At 42.0% G+C, this 21,310-nt stretch overlaps 1 protein-coding gene across 1 annotated transcript in view; it reads right to left on the bottom strand.

Annotated features, from left to right (window-relative positions):
• me1 (malic enzyme 1, NADP(+)-dependent, cytosolic) overlaps positions 1–21,310 on the bottom strand; it is a 493,779-nt gene that overhangs the window by 273,118 nt on the left and 199,351 nt on the right. The window contains exons 4-5 of the mRNA XM_078542316.1: positions 9,676–9,751; positions 7,877–8,038 (exon numbers count right to left, since the gene is read on the bottom strand). Of these exons, the coding sequence (XP_078398442.1) occupies positions 7,877–8,038; positions 9,676–9,751 (238 nt within the window). The remainder of the gene's footprint in view (positions 1–7,876; positions 8,039–9,675; positions 9,752–21,310) is intronic.

Here is a 21,310-nt window from a genome sequence, read left to right as displayed (position 1 = left end):
CTATTTCCATGCATTTAAGCGTTTCAACAAACTCCGATTACTGTCTGGAAAATTATGGAGACCAAAGCATCAATCATTACTAATCCTACTCCTTCGATTACAGGACAGTTTTATTGCCTGGATTTAAAGCTTCTTGTTTTCTCTTTACACAGATTTAAGGTACACAGCAGAAACAAAGCACACTGCGATGACTGCTCATCTCAGCTGTATACTTTTCAGACTGCTGCCTGCCTCCAGTTACTTTAGCTTTGTCTCTGTCAGAAACTGAATGCAACCCACATTACAAACTGGGTCAAGCTAGAAGTTAAGTAGTGTTTGTAACCAACCCTGGCTGTAATTTTCTTAAGTACTTTGACTCTATTCACACATTGTCAAATAAGAATTACCTCTTATCAAACAGAATGCAAAACAGTGATCATTTCAAATGCTGCTGTTACACCCACACCAAGTCAGGCCAGCTGTTCTTATGATTATATGATAAAGGACTGATACATGGCTACATTTTCTTTTTGTGTCTGCTTAATTCATCATGATTAATCAAGAGAGAAATTCAAAATGATTTAGTGACTTGCAAACAGGAATTTATTGTGGAAAAATATGTGACCCCAGATTGACAGCAAGCTGAAAAACAACTTTGCACCATAGCCGGTGCTCCTGTATGCCTGCACAATGAGACTCATATCGGTTGATAACTTTTAACCCTTTGACCAGTCGATCTACATCGCTGACATTCTAAAACAAATATCACAAGATGAGGCACATTCTTCTTCATTTGTATATAATTGTACACATTTCTACTGTTAAAAAATACTTAATTTAAATAATTGCTTAAAGTCTCAGGGGGCCAAAATGGACAGCAGATGCATTGGGATAGTGATGCGCAATTAACCTCCGCCCATTTAGTGTAGTGCAGGCAATGTAACAACATGGTGCTGTAGCACACAGCATTTGAATGAGAACTGTGCTGCATTAACTTGACAGCAGGGCTTATAGCTAACCTGAACCTCTGAAAGAGGAGGTGCATTGTTCCTAGAGCAGATGCTGGCAATCATACAGGAAGCAAATCTAGTCTGGGAAACAGCAAAGAATGGCACAACGTGGGCTTCCGATGCTGCATTGGAGGCTTTAGTGAAGGAGGTGGAAAGTTAGAGAGATGTCCTGCATCTGGAGGGAGCCAAGAGACTCAAAAGGCGGTGGCAGCAGATAGCTGTGGGAGGTCAATGCCAGTCTAATCCAAAAAACTGGGCACAGTGCTGCAAGAAAATCAATGACCTCATATGCATGGACAGGGCCAATGAATGCATCATTAAATGCCATAGACTACACATTGCACCACATAACCTCACACTGCTCAAATCATACTCACACCCAATCCTAGTGCTTCTTTCTGTAGTCATGAAGTCAGCTCTCTTTGAATAGAGCCTCAGTGACCTCCCTTATACAACATTGATGGCAAACTACATGATGTTGCAAGTATCTCCATGTAATAGAATTGTTATGCTAATGAGTGATGTAGGCCATGAGGTGGCAATGGCATCAGCAGTCATGTGCTAGAGACTCTGTACAGAAGGTAGAGCAGGCAGCACTCAGGAAAGATGTGCCTACTTTGTAGCTCACCATGCATATAGTGTACATAATATAAATAAACCAGTTTGAAGTAACTACCACAGTAAGGCTACAGTTTCTCTAGATAAGATACACCACATCACCAGGATATGAAACATCCGGCTCCAACCTGGAAGGAGCCAGATGCATAAACGTTCATGGCAACAGTCACTGGCAATGCAGTTCTTGCCCTGCCCAGAGGTTGGAGTTGTGGCTGCTGCAGCTGGCACATATCAGTGAGGGCATCCTAAGTGAAGCGCAGTCTTTCACATTGTTCTTTGCTGAGGTTTAGGTCAGAACATTGTTTCCTGAACATTCTGAGAAATTATGGCCTCCAGCCAAGAGCCTTGGTATACCCACCTTCTTGTCCAACAGTTAGCCCTGCTCTGTATGGCTTCTGCTCATTCTCCAGGTCGTACTGTATTCCAAGGAGAATGCCCACTTGTCACCTACGTCTGGGAGTAACTGGTTTGTGCAGAAACCTTGAAGTCAGCATAAAGTACTTTAGTACCCGTCACACCACTCTGTGGATGCATTGCTGCAGAATCATATGAGCAAAAGACTGACTGGCCCCCACCAAAAGGAGTAATGGAAAGGTATTCAACCAGAAATTTTAACTCTATTTCTCTTCCCTACAGGTGCTGTTGGATCTGTTGAGTGTTTCCTGCATTTTGTTTTTATTTTGGATCTCCAGCATTTTCAGTATTTGGATATTGTAAAAGATGGAGCAGTCCACCAAATTTGCCCCCTTTTGTAAGAGGGCAAAGGACAAATAAGGAAAAAAAAAATCACAGTTCTGGGGCCTGCCTGACCATGACCATGACCTGGGGATCCCACTCGTATCCAATTCCCTGGTGCTTATTTTGTTCCTGCATAAAGATGGATGGGCACAAAGGGAGGCAGGAATTGCATCACAGGAAAGCACCCTGCAAGCCACAACTGCATGTGGCAAATGCAGCTTCTACCTGCTCCAGGCCCCCCCAGAGACATTTAAGATGACCTGGCATTTCTGGCTCCTGCAGAATTTGCCACCATCACCACCACCAAGCCTCTTCTGCCTGTTTTCTCTTTCCACACTGCACCACAGGCCATGAAAAAATGTGGTGGCCTGCAAGTATCGCTGAACATGTGAAGCCAGACAAAGAATAGGAGTGTTGAGTGGTGGAATGCACATAATTCAAAACCACTTAGAAACCAAAGGATTGCAGGAGCATGAGACAGGGAGAAGTAGTGAATTTGCCCCCTTTGTAAGAGGGCTGAGGACAAAAAAAAATTCACAATTCTGGGGCCTGTCTGACCGTGACTGTGGCCTGGAGATTCCACTTGTATCCAGTTCCTAGATGTCCATTTTGTCCCTGCACAAAGATCAATGTCAATATTCACATTCCTCCTGAAATTAACCAGAGACCAAGTTACATGGCTTTTTAAATTGTTGATGGTGGCTTTAAAGTACTAAAGCAATTGTACAGCACATGCCTTGTAAAATAGTCCAGGAGAACAAGAAATAGAAACAGGACTACAGCCAGATGAGCATATGGCCATTCAATAAGATCATGGCTGATCTTATTTTCCTGCCCTATCCCAGAGTTCCTTTAGTTTCCAAAAATCTAAGCAATCTCATTCTTGAATATACTCAAAAAACCCACAGCTCTCTGGGGTAGACAATTTCATAGATTCACAAGCCTCTGAGTAAAGAAATATCCCCACAACTCAGTCCTACATGGCCAACCCCTTATTCTGAGACTTTTACCCACGGTTCTTGACTCTCCAGCCTCTCAGCATTTATCCTACCAAGTGCTCTCAGAATCTTTTATGTTTCAACGTGATCAGCTCTCATCCTAAACTCCAGAACAAGGTGCTGCACAAACAGAAGCAGCAAGAGCCAACTGTTGGCCCAGAGAGGTCAGGGGGAGGAACTGCTGCATGCCCTCACTTTGACGGAGGAGACAGTAGTCACCACCATCTTTGGACCAGCCATAATTGAGGCTGAGACCAGTGGCCATGCTGAAACCACTGAAGATGACAGGATGCTCATAGCTAATCCTCCTTCGCACATCCCACAATCTCTTCCGATTTACAACCTGCAAATGATTTTAAGGGTGCACCTCTTCCTTTCTCCTCACCACAACCTTACCTTGTGGCTTTTCCCTTTCAGATCCCTAGGAACTGCAACTTAACCAGGTAACAGTGTAGGAGCAAGAAATGGTAGAGGCTGAAAAGACTTATGAAGAAACACTGTTACTCACCCTGACATTCGCAGTCACCAGCTCAAAAACTGACACGGCACATAGTTTTACAGGTATCTTAGTGGGAGGGGGAGGGCAGAGGGATTTCCACATGGTGGAACACCAGGTAGATTTTGCCTGCAATGGGCAAAGGTAGCCAAGGTGCTGGTTCTGCTGCAGAGGACTCAGATGTGGACTTCAGTGGGGTAGTGGAAAGACAAAAGTGGACAGTTATGCATATACAAATGCATGGTGCATTGGCAGGCCTATCAGAAAGACTACCATCATTGTCAAGGGGCATGGAGGAGGAATTCAGCACCAACCTTGCTTAGAGCTGTGTGTAGAGCTTGGAGTCCACCCTTTCCAGTGTGAATGTGGTGGCCAAGTCCATTAGCACACTCGCAGACCCAATCATGATGCAGCGCCTGATGGCCAACATCCCAGCTGCTATGCAGCACAGGTAAAAACCACACCAAGTGCTGAGTAGAAGCTCAGACTGAAGTGATACAAGCTCAGCTTGTTGCTGTACACAAGCAGTTTACTGCCACCATAGCTGCAGACTAACCCTAACCAAGGTCGTGCAGTCTTTAGCCAGGCCTTCTAGGGCCAGAGCTGTACAAGGTCCTTATGCAAAGTCATTTGCAGTCTCCCCCACTAAAAGTCAACAACATTTCAGCTGCTTGGGTAGCACTGCATAGAAGCACTCAGAAGGGCAAAAGCACACAGAAGGCAGACATTAAGGGAATGCACAAGGGTATGGACTATTGAATGGCTTGTTTGATAAAGTTGCTTTGCACTGCTTGTTTTGTGATGGCTTTTATTTCAGCTTTGTGGCCAAGAAGGTGTTGTCATGATCAATGACGGAGGGAAGTTGAGGTGTGGGGCTGTTGGTAAGTGGGGAATTGGGGGTTGTGCTCATTGGTACTGCAGTTGGATGAGCTGATCATGCATAGCCCAGCCAGAAAGGGTTGCCTCCTCCATCCTTCTCCTCCTTGGCTGGCTGCCATATAACTAGTGACAAGGGCTATACACCCTCATGATAGCGAAGGTGTGCTGCATGCAGATCATGATCAATTATGACATGCTCTGCCCAGTACTGCAGAGCTCCCACAGAGTAGTCCAGACAGCAGGAGCATTGTTCAAGCACCCCTATAGTCTTTTCAATGATATTTTGCATGTCAGCATGGTTCTCGGTATGAAATAAAAACAGAAAATGCTTGAACAACTCAGCAGGTCTTGCAGCATCTGTGGAGAGAGAAACAGTTAACATTTGAGTCCAATATGAATCTTCCTTGGAATTCTAAATTTTTTTATTTCAAATTTCCAGCATCCACAGTATTTTGCTTTTATCTCAGTATATGAATGCTGCCCACATGTGCATTGGTTGAGCACCAGAGTCATGAGCTAGGTGGTCAGGATGACTTTTGTTGCCCATTAGGCACCCACTGGTCTTTCATGGTGTCTCAAATGCTGATAGTACAGAGCACTGGCACAGTGTAAAGGCACCATGACCACGGCCAGGATATCAAGCATCGAAAAGCATGATGCATTAAGTCTAGTAGCATTTCAACTGCATATGGAGGGTGGGGAACCTTTTTCAGTTGCGCTACATCTCTGAATTTACATGCAATTCCCTCAAAGCAACTGAAGTGCAGTCAGTGGCACGCTGCACTGTGGGAAACCCACTAGCCTAGTGAAGCCACATGCTCGGTCCACCCGCTTCCAACTGAAAAGAGAACACAATGTGTTCCTCTCTGTTTGCATACAGAGCACCAGTCACCTCCCTTATGTAACAATGAACTGAGAGAGGTTGGAGATGTCCCCAGCTCCAGCCTGGAAGGAACTGATGCCAAGAAGCTCATGGCGAAAGTCATTTTTACAGATACTGGCAACGCTATGCTCACCCTATGGACTGCAGGTCTGCCTGCAGGAGTTGGAATGGAAACTCGTGACTGGGAGGAAGTGGTCTGAGCAGAACACTTGGAAGTGAGAATCAGAGCTTTCCCCATCTGCAACACCACCCCCCGTAAACTTCAGCTTTATGTAGCAATACAAGCCTCCAAACACTACTGACTCAGCGAGTAGAAATCATTCGGCAACCAGCCGGAAAATGGTTGACCATCCCTTTAAATAGCGCTGGTGGGTGGCCTTCCTGCTGAACACACATCCAACTGTGCAAAGTTGAAAGGGCATGAGCTGGAGCATGGTGTTCAAAAATAGCAGCACTAGAGTCAAATCAGTATTACATGCTGACGTCACAATCTGCCTAGTCTGCCTGTTTCCAGCACACATTCCCAGTGCCTACACTAATAATGGATACTAGGTGGCACCCATCATTTATCATGTGCTTCTGATCTTGTGCAAGCTGCCAAGAGATGCACTGGCTGAAACTGGACGTCTTGAAACAGTGAGAACTAAAACTGCACACTTTTCAGTAGTAATTGCACTAGTAATTTATCTGTCACGCTAATATTACAAAATTATTGAATAATGTGACACAGGGACTTGTATTTGATCAGGCATGCATAAAGCATTACAGATTCCATAAAGAGCTTGCCATGCCTAATGCTTTCTGGTCAAGAATACAAAGTCTTCTTTTTGTAAACTGCCAGTAGATTTCAGGTAGTCAATATTAAATGCACACTGCCAAGTTTATATTCTTAGAGAAACATCTAACCCAACTGTACAACAGAAATAATCTTACAAAGTAATTATTGGCTGTAATCTTGCACTCAAGTGATAAGGCATTAGCTATTAGTGACAGAAAGAAGAGGGGCGACTATTGTAACAAGAAGTCAGAATTATCCAGGTACCATTAAGGTCAGCTCATTTCTCAGAACTCTGCTGGCCCAGTGCAACTATACAAAAAACATGGGGGTATTAAAATGGCCAGCTGAATTCAGTACCATCAGATCCCCAAATCCCTTTTGGAACAAGTTGGTACTGGTGCGCTGGAATACAATATATTAACAAGAGCAGAGTCTTAGGCATCTTAGTAAGATGCAGACTTAAACCTGAAACAAATCAATTGAAGGGCTCCAGACAAGATAGCAAATAAATTGCCACCAGTTCTATTTTCACTGACATCCAAATATGGGTTAGGTTTTCACCCCCTCTATGAAGCTAAGGAAAGCAGAGTTTCAGGTGTAGATGAACACACCTGTAAGGAGAGCTCCTCTCCAGCCTCCACCTGGCCATATGATTAATGACTAGAAAAATATTGATTAGATAGTCAACTCTGTAATCACTAAAATGTAAATGTTGTATGAAGTAAGAATTTGGTTTTGTGCCCATCTGGTACCATCTTTGGGTCATGGAACCTTTTCAATTCAGCACGGCCTGAAATGCAGAGTTCCCAAGACAGCAACTACATTCCTGCTTCCACCCCCCTCTGATTCAGCAACAAACTCTGGGCCCTGAGAAAGCATGAAGTTCTTATCCACACTCGTCACTTCTAAAATTGATTTCTCCATGCATCCTGGCTAATCACCCATTCTCCACTCTTGACACACAAGTCCAAAATTCAACTGTCTGCACTCAGTTATAAATAATAAAGAATAATAATATGAAGTGTCACATGGACTCTAATCATTAACTCCATTCCTCTCTCCACAGGTGCTGCCAGACCTGCCGAGTTTGTATTTCATATTTCCAGCATCCCCAGTAATTTGCTTTCATCATTGCACTAAGTTATGTTTATTTTCCCTGTCCAACAATGGTGCCCTGTTCTCCAGCACGTAAAATTCAAGTCTTTGTTCTCATTTTAAGATGTTTCCATTGCGTCATTTCATCGCATCTCATCAGATGAACTCAGGCAATCAGGGACACAAAGCATTGAGAGTATGTACTATTGTTAAGTTGTGTAATAAAGGTTACCACATATAGTCGAAACAGTGTCCAAGTTGATATGTGCCATTGATATAGATCTAGTAAAAGGTCCTAAAGCACATCCATTATCTTATGTAGATGAAAGGATGCCGAAGATCATAAAAGTAAACTCTGACAACATAATCCTGTAAATCCTTAAGATAGGTCATTTTCTTTACCTTATTATCAGTGCCAACATCCAGCATCACTGGTAAACACTGTTGAGGATTCATTCCAACACACGCTGTGTAGAGTGCTAGTTTACCCACTGGAATTCCCATTCCATAACTCCCAAGATCACCCAGACCCAGGATACGTTCTCCATCTGTGATGACAATAGCCTGGAGGGAAAAATGCCAAAATGAGAAAGTTAGAGACAGCAGAAACAAGATTTATACAAGATAGCACCAAAATGCTTAATTAAAAACAGGCAAGGTATTAAATTACACACATGCTGTGTTCGTAATCTCAGCCATATGGTTAGAAGGCAAGGTAGAAGCAATGCAGATCATTGCTGCACCTCTTAAATTGGCTCTCAAAAACATTGCCAGAGACCAGATATTTGGCAACTTGTCCATACATTCAGGCAACCATGCTTTCACTGTTGGTTTATAGAAGATTGATTATGAGGATCGAAAGGTAAATAAGCACAGAAATTCTGCAGGGACATTTGCCATAACTCTGGCAGCAGAATCCATTGGAATTGGATCAAAACAATGAAAATTCCAGTGGTGACCTGTGGGTTTGGATATAGCTCAGAATCTCAGGGTCAAGACTGGGTGAGGAGATAAGAATTTAATTAGCAACTCTGCTTGCAAAAACTTTTCCCCTTGCAAAGTTTTAGTTAAGGATTCAAGTGAAAAATTATTTTAGTGTGTTTTTTATTGCAAACGGAGTCGCTGAACTCTGTGGTTCAATTCCTCTGACACAACTTTACAGTTAACTGTAGAGAGCTATGGAAGAGTGTTCATGTTACTTAAATATATCAGTAGCATTTGAAGCCAGATATTCAATCACAAATAGTCACAAATCCCAAGATAATATCTATTACACACAGATTAATCAACTTTCCAATTAAAAACACCCTGCTTCTGATTCAATTTTAATTTAGAAATAAGCAATTACAATCTTCTATGATTGTGGATTTTTGTACACTTTAAAACTACAAAGTCTGCTATTATAGGATTCTAATGTCAATTTAATTGCTATCAGCATTCTCCCCTTGCCTCCCATCGTTTCTACCAATTCATGCTGAAATATAGTTCCATAGGGTTTAGCAGCCCTCTAGTATCTTATCCAAATGACTGCCTAGGCTAATATGTGAAAGGCAATGAGCCTTAGGAGGCTATAGAATCATGGGCCTGATTCACCTTGAACCTAGCCTTGACCTTCACTAACAAGCAAGCATGCTTTACACCAAGGGTCATTGGAATGAGATCAGGATTGGGAATCCTGGCTGATTTACCATTTCCCTAGCCCAGAAGACACTAAAGTTGACTGTACTGTCACGCATCCCAATTCTGGTATTGATGGATTAATTAGCTCAGGCAAGAAATCAAACGCAGATATTATTAAGTCCATCTTTTCAGAAAACATACCTGCCCTTATCCTACTCGTCTCAAATCTGCAATTTCTCACCAACTAAAAACTGTGCCAAAAACGTGTGGCACAGCACTTTGCAGTTCCAGTGCATGGCAGCATGGAAGGGAGACCCAGTATCTCTTTACCAGAGTCAATGAGTAGGCAAGCCATCCTACTAGTGCGAAAGTGCACTAAGAGTATTAGCAGCTGCGATTTGTGAACAGGTTGCCTGCCTGATCTTTAGGGCCTTGTGTGAAACATTCCCTGGGCAAACCGGCAAGGAGAAAATAAGTCAAATGCTCAATATTTAAAATTTAATGTTGTTTCAAAAATAATGTATTTTGACATGTTAAAACAGACAAAGGGTTTCAACAGGCACACAACATTTCAAACATACCCGAATATCATCCTCAGGCCAGGATTTCAGTAGGGTAGCAATGTGTCCTCGGTCATGGATAGTAATAAAAAGACCCCTGAGAGATTAAAAATGGTTTTGTTACATGGCTTTCATTAAAATTGTATTGTAATTTAACTAGCAAACCTCTTAAATAGGGCGAGGTCCATCCCAAGAGATGAAGACTCCACTACTATGAATTGGCATGCAATGTACATAGAATGTTGCCAAGTTAAAACAAAAGTTATTATTTTTGGTCATTATATGTTGTAGATCCAAAAAGAACAGGGCCATAAACTAACACAGTCCTTTACAATGACAACGTATTTGCATGCACCATATTTTATAGTGTCTACATAGTACCATCAGACAATATTCAATGCTAATTTTATAAGTGGTAAGATTTGTAGGCAAGTCTGAACGAAAACAATTTGTGAAAGTAATTTATTTTTCTAATCAACAAAGAGGTTCAAATCTGGCAGTACAGAATAAAATGTGAACAGATCAAAAAGCAAATAGCTTAGACCATGGCACTCTGTCTTCATGCCAGATAAAACCAGGACAAAGCAGCCCACTTGATTGGCACCCTATCCACCCCCTTCAACATTCACTCCCTCCACCACTGACGCACAGTAGCAGCAGTGTGTGCCATCTACAAGATGCAGTGCAGCAGCTCACCAAGGCTCCTTCATCATCATCTTCCAGCTAGAAGCCAAGGGCAGCAGATGCATGGGTACACCACCACCTGCAAGTTCCCCCAGGTCACACACCATTCTGACTTGGAACTGTAAATCGCTGCTTCCTTCACTGTCGCTGAGTCAAAATCCTGGAACTCCCTTCCTAACAGCACTGTGGGTGTTCCTTCAACACATGGGCTGAAGTGGTTCAAGAAGGAAGCTCACCACCACTTTCTCAAGGGCAATTAAGGATAGGCAAGAAATGCTGGTCTAGCCAGCAATGCCAACATCTCAGGAACGAATAAATATAAAGAAAAACACAAGTCGACAAGACTTAGAAGTCACTATTAATCCATTCTAAACCAGTGTCTGGTACTTGTTTAAAAGAAACACGAGTGTTGATTACATTGACAAATGAAAACATGCCAATACAATGCACAGTGCAGTTAGCTGATTCAGGGCCAATGCAGCATTCATATCCACTGGCACATTCTTTTGTACAGAGGTGGACTAACAATGACAGCATGAAAGATGTGCTGTCTGCTTTTGAAAGTCATGATGGCCTTCAAAAACATTCTGCAGTAAATAAAGTTATGAAGCATCATACAAATCCAACAAAGCTAGTTCAAATACAATAACAATGACTCTGAAATTTCACAGGGGCTCTCCCAGTCTCCTAATGAATTCCTGCCAAATTTCGAAACTGATATCATCCAGCCCTCACTGGATAGGATTACTGGTTCATTGTCAAATTACCTAAAGTTTTCCACATCACATTTGGAATGCTTAGACTGCTGAGATCAATTAAAATTGCATTGTCCTGAGACAAACTGCTTTTAATTTCTAAGCAGGCTTCACAGCACCTTTTCCATTCTGGTGAACAAGCATCACTGATCGTCATAGCTTAGTTATTTTTAAGCATCCTATGCATAGTTACTAGCAGTGTCAATGCCTTTACTACTCAAAAGGGTAAATTCTCAATAATTATTAGCAAACACAATTGCTGCTGGACCAAAAAAACAGTGCATTACAGAATGGCAAAACATTGATTCCTATTAGCATTCCTTATGAGGGATATTAAATTTGAAAATTGGGTGTTTATGGATGGTCACGTGTCAGTATTAGCATGGCTTTGATGAGACATTTGAGTCAGTCTGAGATGCAGAAGAGGTTTTTTTTTAAAAAATAAACTTTGGGCCAATTTCATTTTTCTTGCCAGCTTTTGCTAATTGCCCATTGTTGATGGATTGCTTTCATACATACATCCTTCCATTGCCCATTTAGGATTAGGATATTTCCATCTGTTCAATCATGATTTAATGTTACAGGAATATTAAATGTTGGCCAATCATGTGCAAGTGTGACATAAAATATGCAGATATATGTGTCAGGGTTTTTTTTTCCCCAAATTTAATCATGGACTGAATTATGCTTCAATCTGTTTTAAATCAAAGTGAACTTAAACAGGCATTTGAGGTAAAACAGCTAAGGCTCCACACATTGTCTGATTTCAACATGTTTCAGACTAGATCAAGAAATGTCATGGCTAACAGTCTACTCCAAACTGATCCAATTGGGCCAACCGTCTCAGCCCACACTCACTAGCCAAGAGAAGCACTTTTGCTTTTCAGCAGCCCAGAAGCAATGGGCAGGAGGCAGGATCCAGGGGGAAGGAAAGGTAGCCAGTTTTATTGACACGTCTACTGGCAAATCACTGATGGGCAGGTAGTAAGAACCACAAATCCCACCTGATTGCATACAAAAGAGGAAAGAAACACACAGGCGAATAATAATTTTGAATAGAGGATTGTGAAACACAGCTTTTGGCCTAATACAATGGATTAAAATTACAGTTTATTAATTTTTGCCATTAGTACTCTGAAAGAAGGGAATTGGCAAAAACTGGGTTGGTGATAGTATATTTCAGGTTCATGGTATATTCAATTTTCAATTAGAGTGTGTTAAGGTTGATCTAATAAATGGAATTTGCTTTGACAGTGAAGATTGATGTAGGGATGATGCTACTGGACTAATGATCCAGAGTCATGGACTAATAACCCAGTTAAACCAAATTCAAATCTCAGAATGCCAGTTTGAAGATTTGAATTCAGTTAAGAAAGAAAAAAAAAAGAGGGGTTTAGTTAAGAAATTCCACAGTTTGGGCCTATGTGGCTCTGAGCAGGTTGCCAATGGCAGGGTGAAGGGAATGGAAGATGCACAAGAGGGCAAAGTTAGAGGGATGCAAAGGTTGGAATTTTCCATTCTGGTGACTAAGTCCAAATGGGAAAGTCAGCATGATTCCCCCTGGGTGGTGCAGCAGGTGAACATGCGCGATCTTTCGGTTTTCAGCTCAACTATGCATCAGCAAGGAACTCGGTGAATCTCATGTGCCTGCCCCACTGTTACCTCAAGCAATCAAAGGACCAGGCACCATATTTAAAAGGCACCCGAGCACACATTCACTCATTGCAGGCCAGGAGCTCTACACTGCCTCCAGAATCCTTGTGGCCACAACTCAGTGGAGAAACTCTCAGATAAATGAGCAACCACATCTCGGGACATACAAGGGCACCACCAGCATTGCCTTTCATCATCTCTAGATAAGAGCACCACCAGTGATACACCCATTGTCTGGCCAATGCTCGCCATTGCAGTCATCCACGTTCACCAGCCTCTTGCTGCTCAGGTCCTAACTCCTCATGGTCCTGTGTCAACCGATGATGGGCCCTCCCCATCTGGATGAGAGCCATTACCAAAGCAGTGTTTTGTGTAGCCCGCATCAACATTTCAGTAGATGTATGAACAAACTGTAGTGATACATTAAGTGAGCATTTTCTTGACAGGTTTCTCTCCATCTCAAAGCCAGCAGACAGGTGCTAAGCCCTTCACCTGACCTGTGTGTAGACATGGCATCCCCAGCCCATCCCTTCCAGGTAAAGGACATCCTGGAGGACCAGAGATCAGTGTTCCTCCCATTCATACGTAGCTACGTATGGAGACATCACTCTGGTCAAAGAGCAATGAGAGCCATGAGCAAGAAGCTTCACAGACACTTTTCCACTTGTCTCCACCACCCTCTAAACTCCATAGAGGGGTCACTGCCTTGGCAGCATAGAAAGACTAGCTGCACGATCCCTTGTCAGCCATGATCCTTCACCGAGGATGAAGGTTTGGAGCCCCGAGTTGGCTGCCCTCTGCCAGCTGTGCCCCTTGGAGGCATCCACCTCCCTCCCTCCTTTCATCCGTGCCTCTAACTGCAGCCAATGGCAAATGGCACAGAATGAAGAGCAGCTCCACACCTTACTGGGATCTCAATGTTGAGACCAGAGAGTTGGAAACAAACCTGCTGCAATGTGCACTTCATCATAGAGAGGAGAACACAACTGAGCCTCTTTGACATCCAGTTGTCTCAATTATTCAGTGTCCCTTTAGACGGCCACCTGTGCTGACCTTGAAGTCCACCCACCCTATAAGACCCTCCCCCCTACCTCGAGGGACCTCACTGACTGACCAACTGTGTGGTCAAGGTCAGTTGGGAAAAATTCTGCACGCCACCTTTCAAGCTCGCTCCACCATCTTCTACTCTTCCCCATCACCCACCAACTGCCCACTCCCCATCGCCAATATATCCTCTCCTCTGTCACCCTTGAAACTCCCCCCATTACCCTGGTCCCTATCATAATTCACCTCCATACACCTTTCCTCCCCTCAGTCAATACCCGTTATCATCCCCATGCCGACCCTGGCCCAGCGCCCTCCCATTATCCGAGCCATCTGTCTTATCCCCCTGGTGACCCTTAACCTACCAGGCTCTCACCCTTGACCTGCCACCCTATAGTTTCCCATTCCCCTCTCTGACTGTGGCTGTTCCATCCTAACACCAGCACCCTCAGATCCCCCCCACCCCACTCCTCCACAGGACTCCACCATCTACACTGACCCCACCATCTACACTGACCCCACCCTTCAAGACACTCCCCACCCTCACTTTCCCCAGATACATTTTCCCCTCCCCCCCGACCTTCCCCATACACTCTCCCCACCCTTTCCCTGTAAGTCTGCCTTCCCTGTCCAGCCTGCGGTCCACCCAACCGCAACCCCCCTCCTGCCTCTTTCCTCTCGTCCAGCCTTGGATAGCATTTGCTAACAGCACTCAAGTGAAGTTATGCAAAATCCCCAAGAATGAGAAAGCAACATCTACGGGCCTTAAAGTCATGGATGAAGTGAAGCTCCCCAGGTGTACGTCACATATATACAGTTGGGAAACAGGCTGCTCTAATTATCCAGTGGCGGGACACTTAATTTGGAGGGAGAACGTAATTCTGGCAAGTTGGCCTTTTAGTGAGCATTCATGAAATACAAATTAATGTAAATGTGGTTCCCGACATAGATCAGTGGGGAAACCTTTAACCCGCCAAAGTTGGGAGAACAGAATTCTAAGCTAACTTCCCGCCAGCAGGAACTGACTTTATCCATCACTCCAAAGTTAGTCCGCCACGATTCCCACCACTGATGGGAGCAGAAAATTCTGCCCAAAGTTCAGAAAGGAATTAGGGTTGAATGGGGCTAGAGACTGGAGGAGGCAGATGAAGGGTTAATGCAAAGCCACAAAAGGGATTGCAATACAACAATAAGAATTTTAAACATGAGGCGTTGAGGGTTCAGAAGCCAAATGTAGGTCAACGACCACAGAAGTGACAGGTAAGTGAGACTTGGTCCAGGATAGGATAAAGGGAGCAGAGTTTTTAATGAGCTGGAGATTATGAAGGGTGTAGGATAGAAGGCTGGCCAGGAAAGTATTGGAATAGTTAAGTATGCAGATGACAAAGGGATGGCTGAGGAAAGCTTAGCTCATTTTTCTTGAATGCACAGGCTAAGCTGACATTAGGTGCAACATTGAGCCACTGCCAAACATCAGAGGACCCTTTTGACCAAACTCCCACTGGCCTATTCCAGTCAATATTAAAAACCCTATAGCACTATTCAAAAGGTAACCACGATTAGCACTCCCCACCACACCAAGTTGATTTTTAATGTCTGAAAAGTGAACAGAATTTAAGATTTACAAATTTGATTTCATCTTTCATCCTAACCACATTCTTCCCTCAAGAATATAAATTAATTCATCTCAATGCTTTCGTGGGATATTTCTAGTACAGACAGCTGCTCGAGTATGCCTACAAAATACTTCCACAGTACTCTAACAAATGTGTTATGCTTTCAGTTCGGAGGGCTGTGCCAGGTTTAGCTAGTAAGTTTTCCAGCTATGGCAAATTGTCAACTACTGACCACAACTCAGCTACCCTTGCTGACTGTCCACACACAAAGGATGGGACACATTTACTCATGCATTGGGCACTGCACTTCATAGAAGCAAGACAGAGAAGGGGCATGTACGTTAATATACGATCAAACACTGACATACGAACCAGGCTTTAAAAGGGGTGATATCAGCGTGAAAAAGTGACAGTTGGCCAGTATAGTTTATCTCTCCATAGCCAAGGGATGCTTAAGCCATTGGAGTGCTCCACTCCAAGGTTCATTTATGGGCATTCCTAATTTGTACTTATTGCATTAATCATCTAATTATTTAATCAACCCAATGGAACTAATTTAGAAATCAGCAAGACCTAATTATGGAAATAAAGATGTTACACTATCACAAGAAAACAAGTGACATGTAAAAAGGAGGGATAATCATACTAGTATTTCCAACAGTGCCTGCAGTGTGAAAAATGAAACTAATCTGGCCCTTTAGAACAGTGTGATTAACTAGAAAAGCCCTTTTACTAGTGCGCCAACTTGACTTTTAGTACAAATCTGATTTATTATTTTGTTTTAAGCAGCCATTACACATCACCAGATTCATATCAGATTTTTCATTACACAAATTGAGAAACAAAAGGCTGTACAAAAATGTCAGCCTTAGTTGCACAACATTGTACAGCATCGTACACTGCACTTTTCATCATTCTTGACATTTAGTAATTTATCCAACATGACTGATAGCAGCATGTTCTGCTTAAGAGTCAAGGAATTCCAATGGTATCATAAAACAAGAGCAAAACTCAATTGGTTTATAAAAGTTCCAGAATCCAACCATTACTCTCAAAAGTAAAATTTCCATTCATTTATTTTTGTGCTGATGTTTGTGCAAAGACATGTATGGATGCTTAAACAGTTGATAGAAAGAACAAATGCATCCGTGATAAAAAATTGTGCACTAAAATTTGGAATATAAAAATGCAATGATATTATACAGGAAGGGTCTGGAATCACAGCATCGTTAAACCATACCAGATTTATGGGGTCAGATATCATCATCCAATACCAACCACCACTATATTGCAAAAATAACAAACACTCCTTTATGACTGGGTAGGAATGTACCTTATGACATTTATGAATGCCGCTCTATAAATAGGACAATAAAACCATGGAAGGCATTAGCATATATTTTAGACAACATCAGGGATGAGAATATTATGAAAACAAAATGGTGGAAATACTCAACAGGTCTGGCAGAATCTGTGCAGAGAAGCAACGCTAATGTTTCAGTGACCCTTTGCCAGAACCCAGTTCACACTCTATCCAGATGCTACTGGACCTGCTGCGTATTTTCAGCATTTCTTGTTTTTTTATTTCAGATTTCCAACATCTGCAGCGCTTTGGTCTTGTGAGAATTTTATAATTGAGGAGAGAGATGCTGGAGAAGAAAAAGGCCAAAGTAAGATTTAATTGATGATTTATGTATCTGTCAAAGAATTTACTTTGATTCCTTCTGTGCATCATCTAACATTACCATCGCCAGTAGTTACTTCAAATGTCGTAAGATCCATTGGACAACCTGACAATCAGCCAGAGCTCCATTATATTTTTCAGCACCAAAAAAGCTTTTCTGCATTCATCTAAGTGCAGCATTAAATGGAAGAAGCTGACACTCAATACTTAGCAGGCAGTAGGAACCAGGATCTCAAGAACACCTTAGTACCCAGCAGGACTCGTCACAAAATCCAAAAGTACACTGCAACCACTCTTATGGTAACAAAAAGGACAGACTATACTTCACAAATAAAGTTTCTCTTCCAATTGATTTTGATAGGCACTGACTGCTCGTTTCATATCCAGTCTCCAATTGACACCTCCTAACAATTGCTGGTCCAATGTGCAACACTGCCTTCAGTGCAATGAAAAGACTTGGAGGACAGCTTGTCAGCTGCCTTTAGTGTTCTAGATATTCAGGCACAGGCTCACTCAGCATAACTATTAATTCCAAGTGAGGGGATTAAACAAAGATGCTATCCACAGTGATGCTGATTTCCTTAGACCAGTGACCACTACCCCTGTAGCTATTTTTGCTTTTTGCCACAAGCCCAACATGCAGCTCAGGTCTTGAATACAAGCTGGAGAAAACTCAGCTATGTACACCTATGTAGCCTTGAGCACAAAGAGGAATTGTTCGGACACATATCATTTATGCCTGAAGCGTAATATTTAAAGATAGACAAGACCTAAGTTCCCTTTTCCTGCCATAGTGCAGTCCAGAAGGACCATGTTAAAGCTGAACTTAGTGTATGTCAGGACTAAAAGTCAGAAATTGAAAATAGGCACTCTTAAAAAGGAGAAAAAAAAATTAAATCTACAAATGTCTTGGGAAGGAAGAACACACCTCATTAAAAGCACTTCCCCTCTTTTTGTGCCTCCTTCAGGTTTTCAAAACGTTTCCTCCCTTCATCAAATATTAAGAAATACAACTCACGTTTTTGGACCTTAATAGAACCAAGATAGGTCAACAAAGGACATAGGAACAGGAGTGGCTTTTCAGCCTATCAATCCCGCTCCACCATTTAATATGATCGTGGCTGATCATCCACTTCAATGCCTTATTCCCTACACTATCCCCATATCCCTTTAAGTCATTGTCAATCTGTCAATCTCTACTTTAAACATACTCAATGACTGAGCTTCCATGGCCCTCTGGGGTGGAGAATTCTAAAGATTCACAACCCTGAGTAAATAAATTCTCCTCATCTCAGTCCCAAGTGGCTTGCCCCTTACTTTCAAATTGTGTCCCCTGGTTCTAGGCTCCCCAACCAGGGGAAACATCTTACCTGCATCTACCCTGTCTATCCCTTTAAGCATTTTGTAGGTTTCAATGAGATCACCTCTCATTCTTCGGGCTTCACTACTCCTGTGCTCAAATCATCTTGCAATAAAGGCAAACATACCATTAGCCTTCTTAATTGTTGGCTGCATCGGCATGTTTAGTGACTTATAGACAAGGGCACTCAGTCCCTTTGTACATCTACACTTCTAATCTTTTACCATTTAAGAAATACACTGCACATCTGTTCCAGCTACGTGGATAGCCTCCCGTTTTTCCACATTATATTCCATCTGCAATGCTCTTGCCTACTCACTAAATCTGTCCAAACCCTCACTCCGCTTTTGTCCAAAAACAATTATATTGAAACAAAGTGCAATCCTCTGATTAATAAAAGACAGTACAAGTGAGTAGGGAGAATTCACCATATTTATACAGGGAAGTGTTGGGCGTTGACAGTGGAGGATTTATGATTTTGCAGCTGAAGGTTAACCAGTTACTGAACTGGTCAGAACTAAACTATGCAACAAGTTTTAATCTGTGCTCTATAGTTTGTATCACACATTTTGGTAGCAAGAGATGCAAGTTTGCAGAATTCTTCAAAAAGTCATGACTGAAACGTGAAACACAACTATGCACTTCAGAGAAGTCAAAATGTGCACAGCAAGATATCACAAATCACAATGGTGATGTCAGATAAATGTTGGTCAGGACATGTGGGAGAATTCCCAATTTTTTGTCTAGTGTCATGGGATCTTTTAAGTCTAGCTAAAAAAGGACATAAAAGGCCTTGATATCTCAGTTAAAAGGCAACAGTGCTGCACTAGAACACCATACAGATTTTGTATTGAAGTCCTGAAATGCGGATTGAATTTACAACCTTACGATTCATGGATGGTTTATAATTCATCAGAACCAACAACTTACATTTTTCGAGAGCTCCTCATGTGCAGGAAGCACTTTACAATAAGAAGAAGGAATATGATGGATTGCAAGTATGGTGAAAGGAGAAGCCATTATTAAAGGAGAAGCCATTATTTAAAAAAAGGGTTGAGAGATATATTTTTTTTAAATTAATTAGGGGTACAAATGGCAAGGTATGGGAGAAAAATTAAGACAGAAGAATCAGTGATTTTTGGATTTTTATTGTCCATGTACAAGCCCCTTATTAAAAAATTAAAGAGAGAAAAAAGTCATCTCTCAACTGCCCACCCCACAACAAATCTATTTCGTCATTTGAGTGTTTTTATTTTTTATTTTATTTAACAGGTTTTCATTGTTGTTTCAGAGTTAAAACCAGGTACACTTTAAAAATATTGTAATATTTCATTATGCCTATTGTTACAGACAGACAAGGCAGGCAAACCTGAACTCCTTTATCTTTTGCCGTCTGTCCATAAACAGACATTTTAATTTTTGAAATAGGCTGTGGTGTGTTTCCTCAAACTCTGTTTGTGAGGTCAATTTTTAAAGTGGCTTGCTGTAAACTCTCTTTAGGGTTAAATCAGAAGTATAGTTTACTCATACATTCAAACGCAGGGAATGTTCACAACTTCATACACACACACACACACAAAGATAAGTTATAAAAACTCCTCTTTCCTATGAATAATTTAAAAATAAAAAGCAGCACAAATATGGATTCATGTGATTGACAGAGTCCTGAAAGTTAGGGGGTTCCTTCATTGAAGAGCTACAGTTCAGACAGGTTCAGCTAACTGAAAGGAGGAGATATAGAATTCCTTTAAAGTTGATGGTGACGCAGCAAAATGAGTTTGATAAACAAAGATTTGGTCTGTTCAGCAGGCATTGGCAGGAATCTTTCAGAGAAAAAGGCTTCAAGGAGGCTGAGACTTGATGCAGGCCATTGGTCAGCCTGGAGTCCTGCTTTGATGTTTGCAGGCTGGAGGTTAAATGGCAGACTGAGTTGCGAATCTAGACATGCAATATTAAAACTTTTCAAAGGCCAGGAGCTTAAGTCATGTGGCCCTCTATCCAGCTCTACTTGCCCCCCACCCCCACCCCCCAAACCAGCTTATATTTCACCTCTCTTCTATTTTTACTTAGTTCTGTTGAAGGGTCATTCGGACTCGAAACGTTAACTGTGTTCTTCTCCACAGATGCTGCCAGACCTGCCGAGATTTTCCAGGTATTTTTGTTTTTGTTTTGGATTTCAAGCATCCGCAGTTTTTTGCTTTTATCTTAAGTCATGTGATGGTGCCTATGAATGAGTCAGTTGTAGGCTAACGAGCAGTTTCCAAGCCTCTGGTCAAAATCGATTGTTCACCTTAGAAGATAGATGGCAGCTATTAGCACCTCTGAGTTTTAATGGCTCTTTGTTGCAGGATCAGGCTAGGGAGATGGATTGTCTGCTCGTTCCTGGTTTTGTTGATTGTAGTGTGCCCTCAATGAAAGGTGTTAGGTTCCACAAGTATGAGGGTTGTGCTTTAGTTCTGTAAATGCTGTTCGAAATTTCCAGAAACTGTAACCAACTTGTGAATCAAGTGACCTTTGGCAGCCATCTTTTGGTTCAGGAAAATTCATTTTTTAAATAAGCAAAAAAGGAAGGTTTGATCTAAATAGTTTATGATCCCTTTCATGTTTTAGAGACATGACACAAACTATTCAATCTCAGACAAACTATTTGCAAAAGGCTAGTTTGACATTAATTGCAAAGCTATTAGGGTCAACCTTATCACACATTGGTTGCATTGCAAATGGACTCAAATTGGATGGTATTTGCAGTAGAGTAACAAATGGATTTGTGTCCAACACTTTCCAGCTGATGCTCCAGGAAGCAAATTCTGTGATTACAGCAATCTGTACATCTTAAAATGAAGTGAAAGAGTTAATTTTC

The sequence above is a fragment of the Cetorhinus maximus genome, chromosome 5, assembly GCF_964194155.1.
Source record: "Cetorhinus maximus chromosome 5, sCetMax3.hap1.1, whole genome shotgun sequence".
NCBI lineage: Eukaryota > Metazoa > Chordata > Chondrichthyes > Lamniformes > Cetorhinidae > Cetorhinus > Cetorhinus maximus.
Note: the sequence above shows the minus strand (reverse complement) of the source record. Positions and strands in the feature narration are given on the sequence as shown.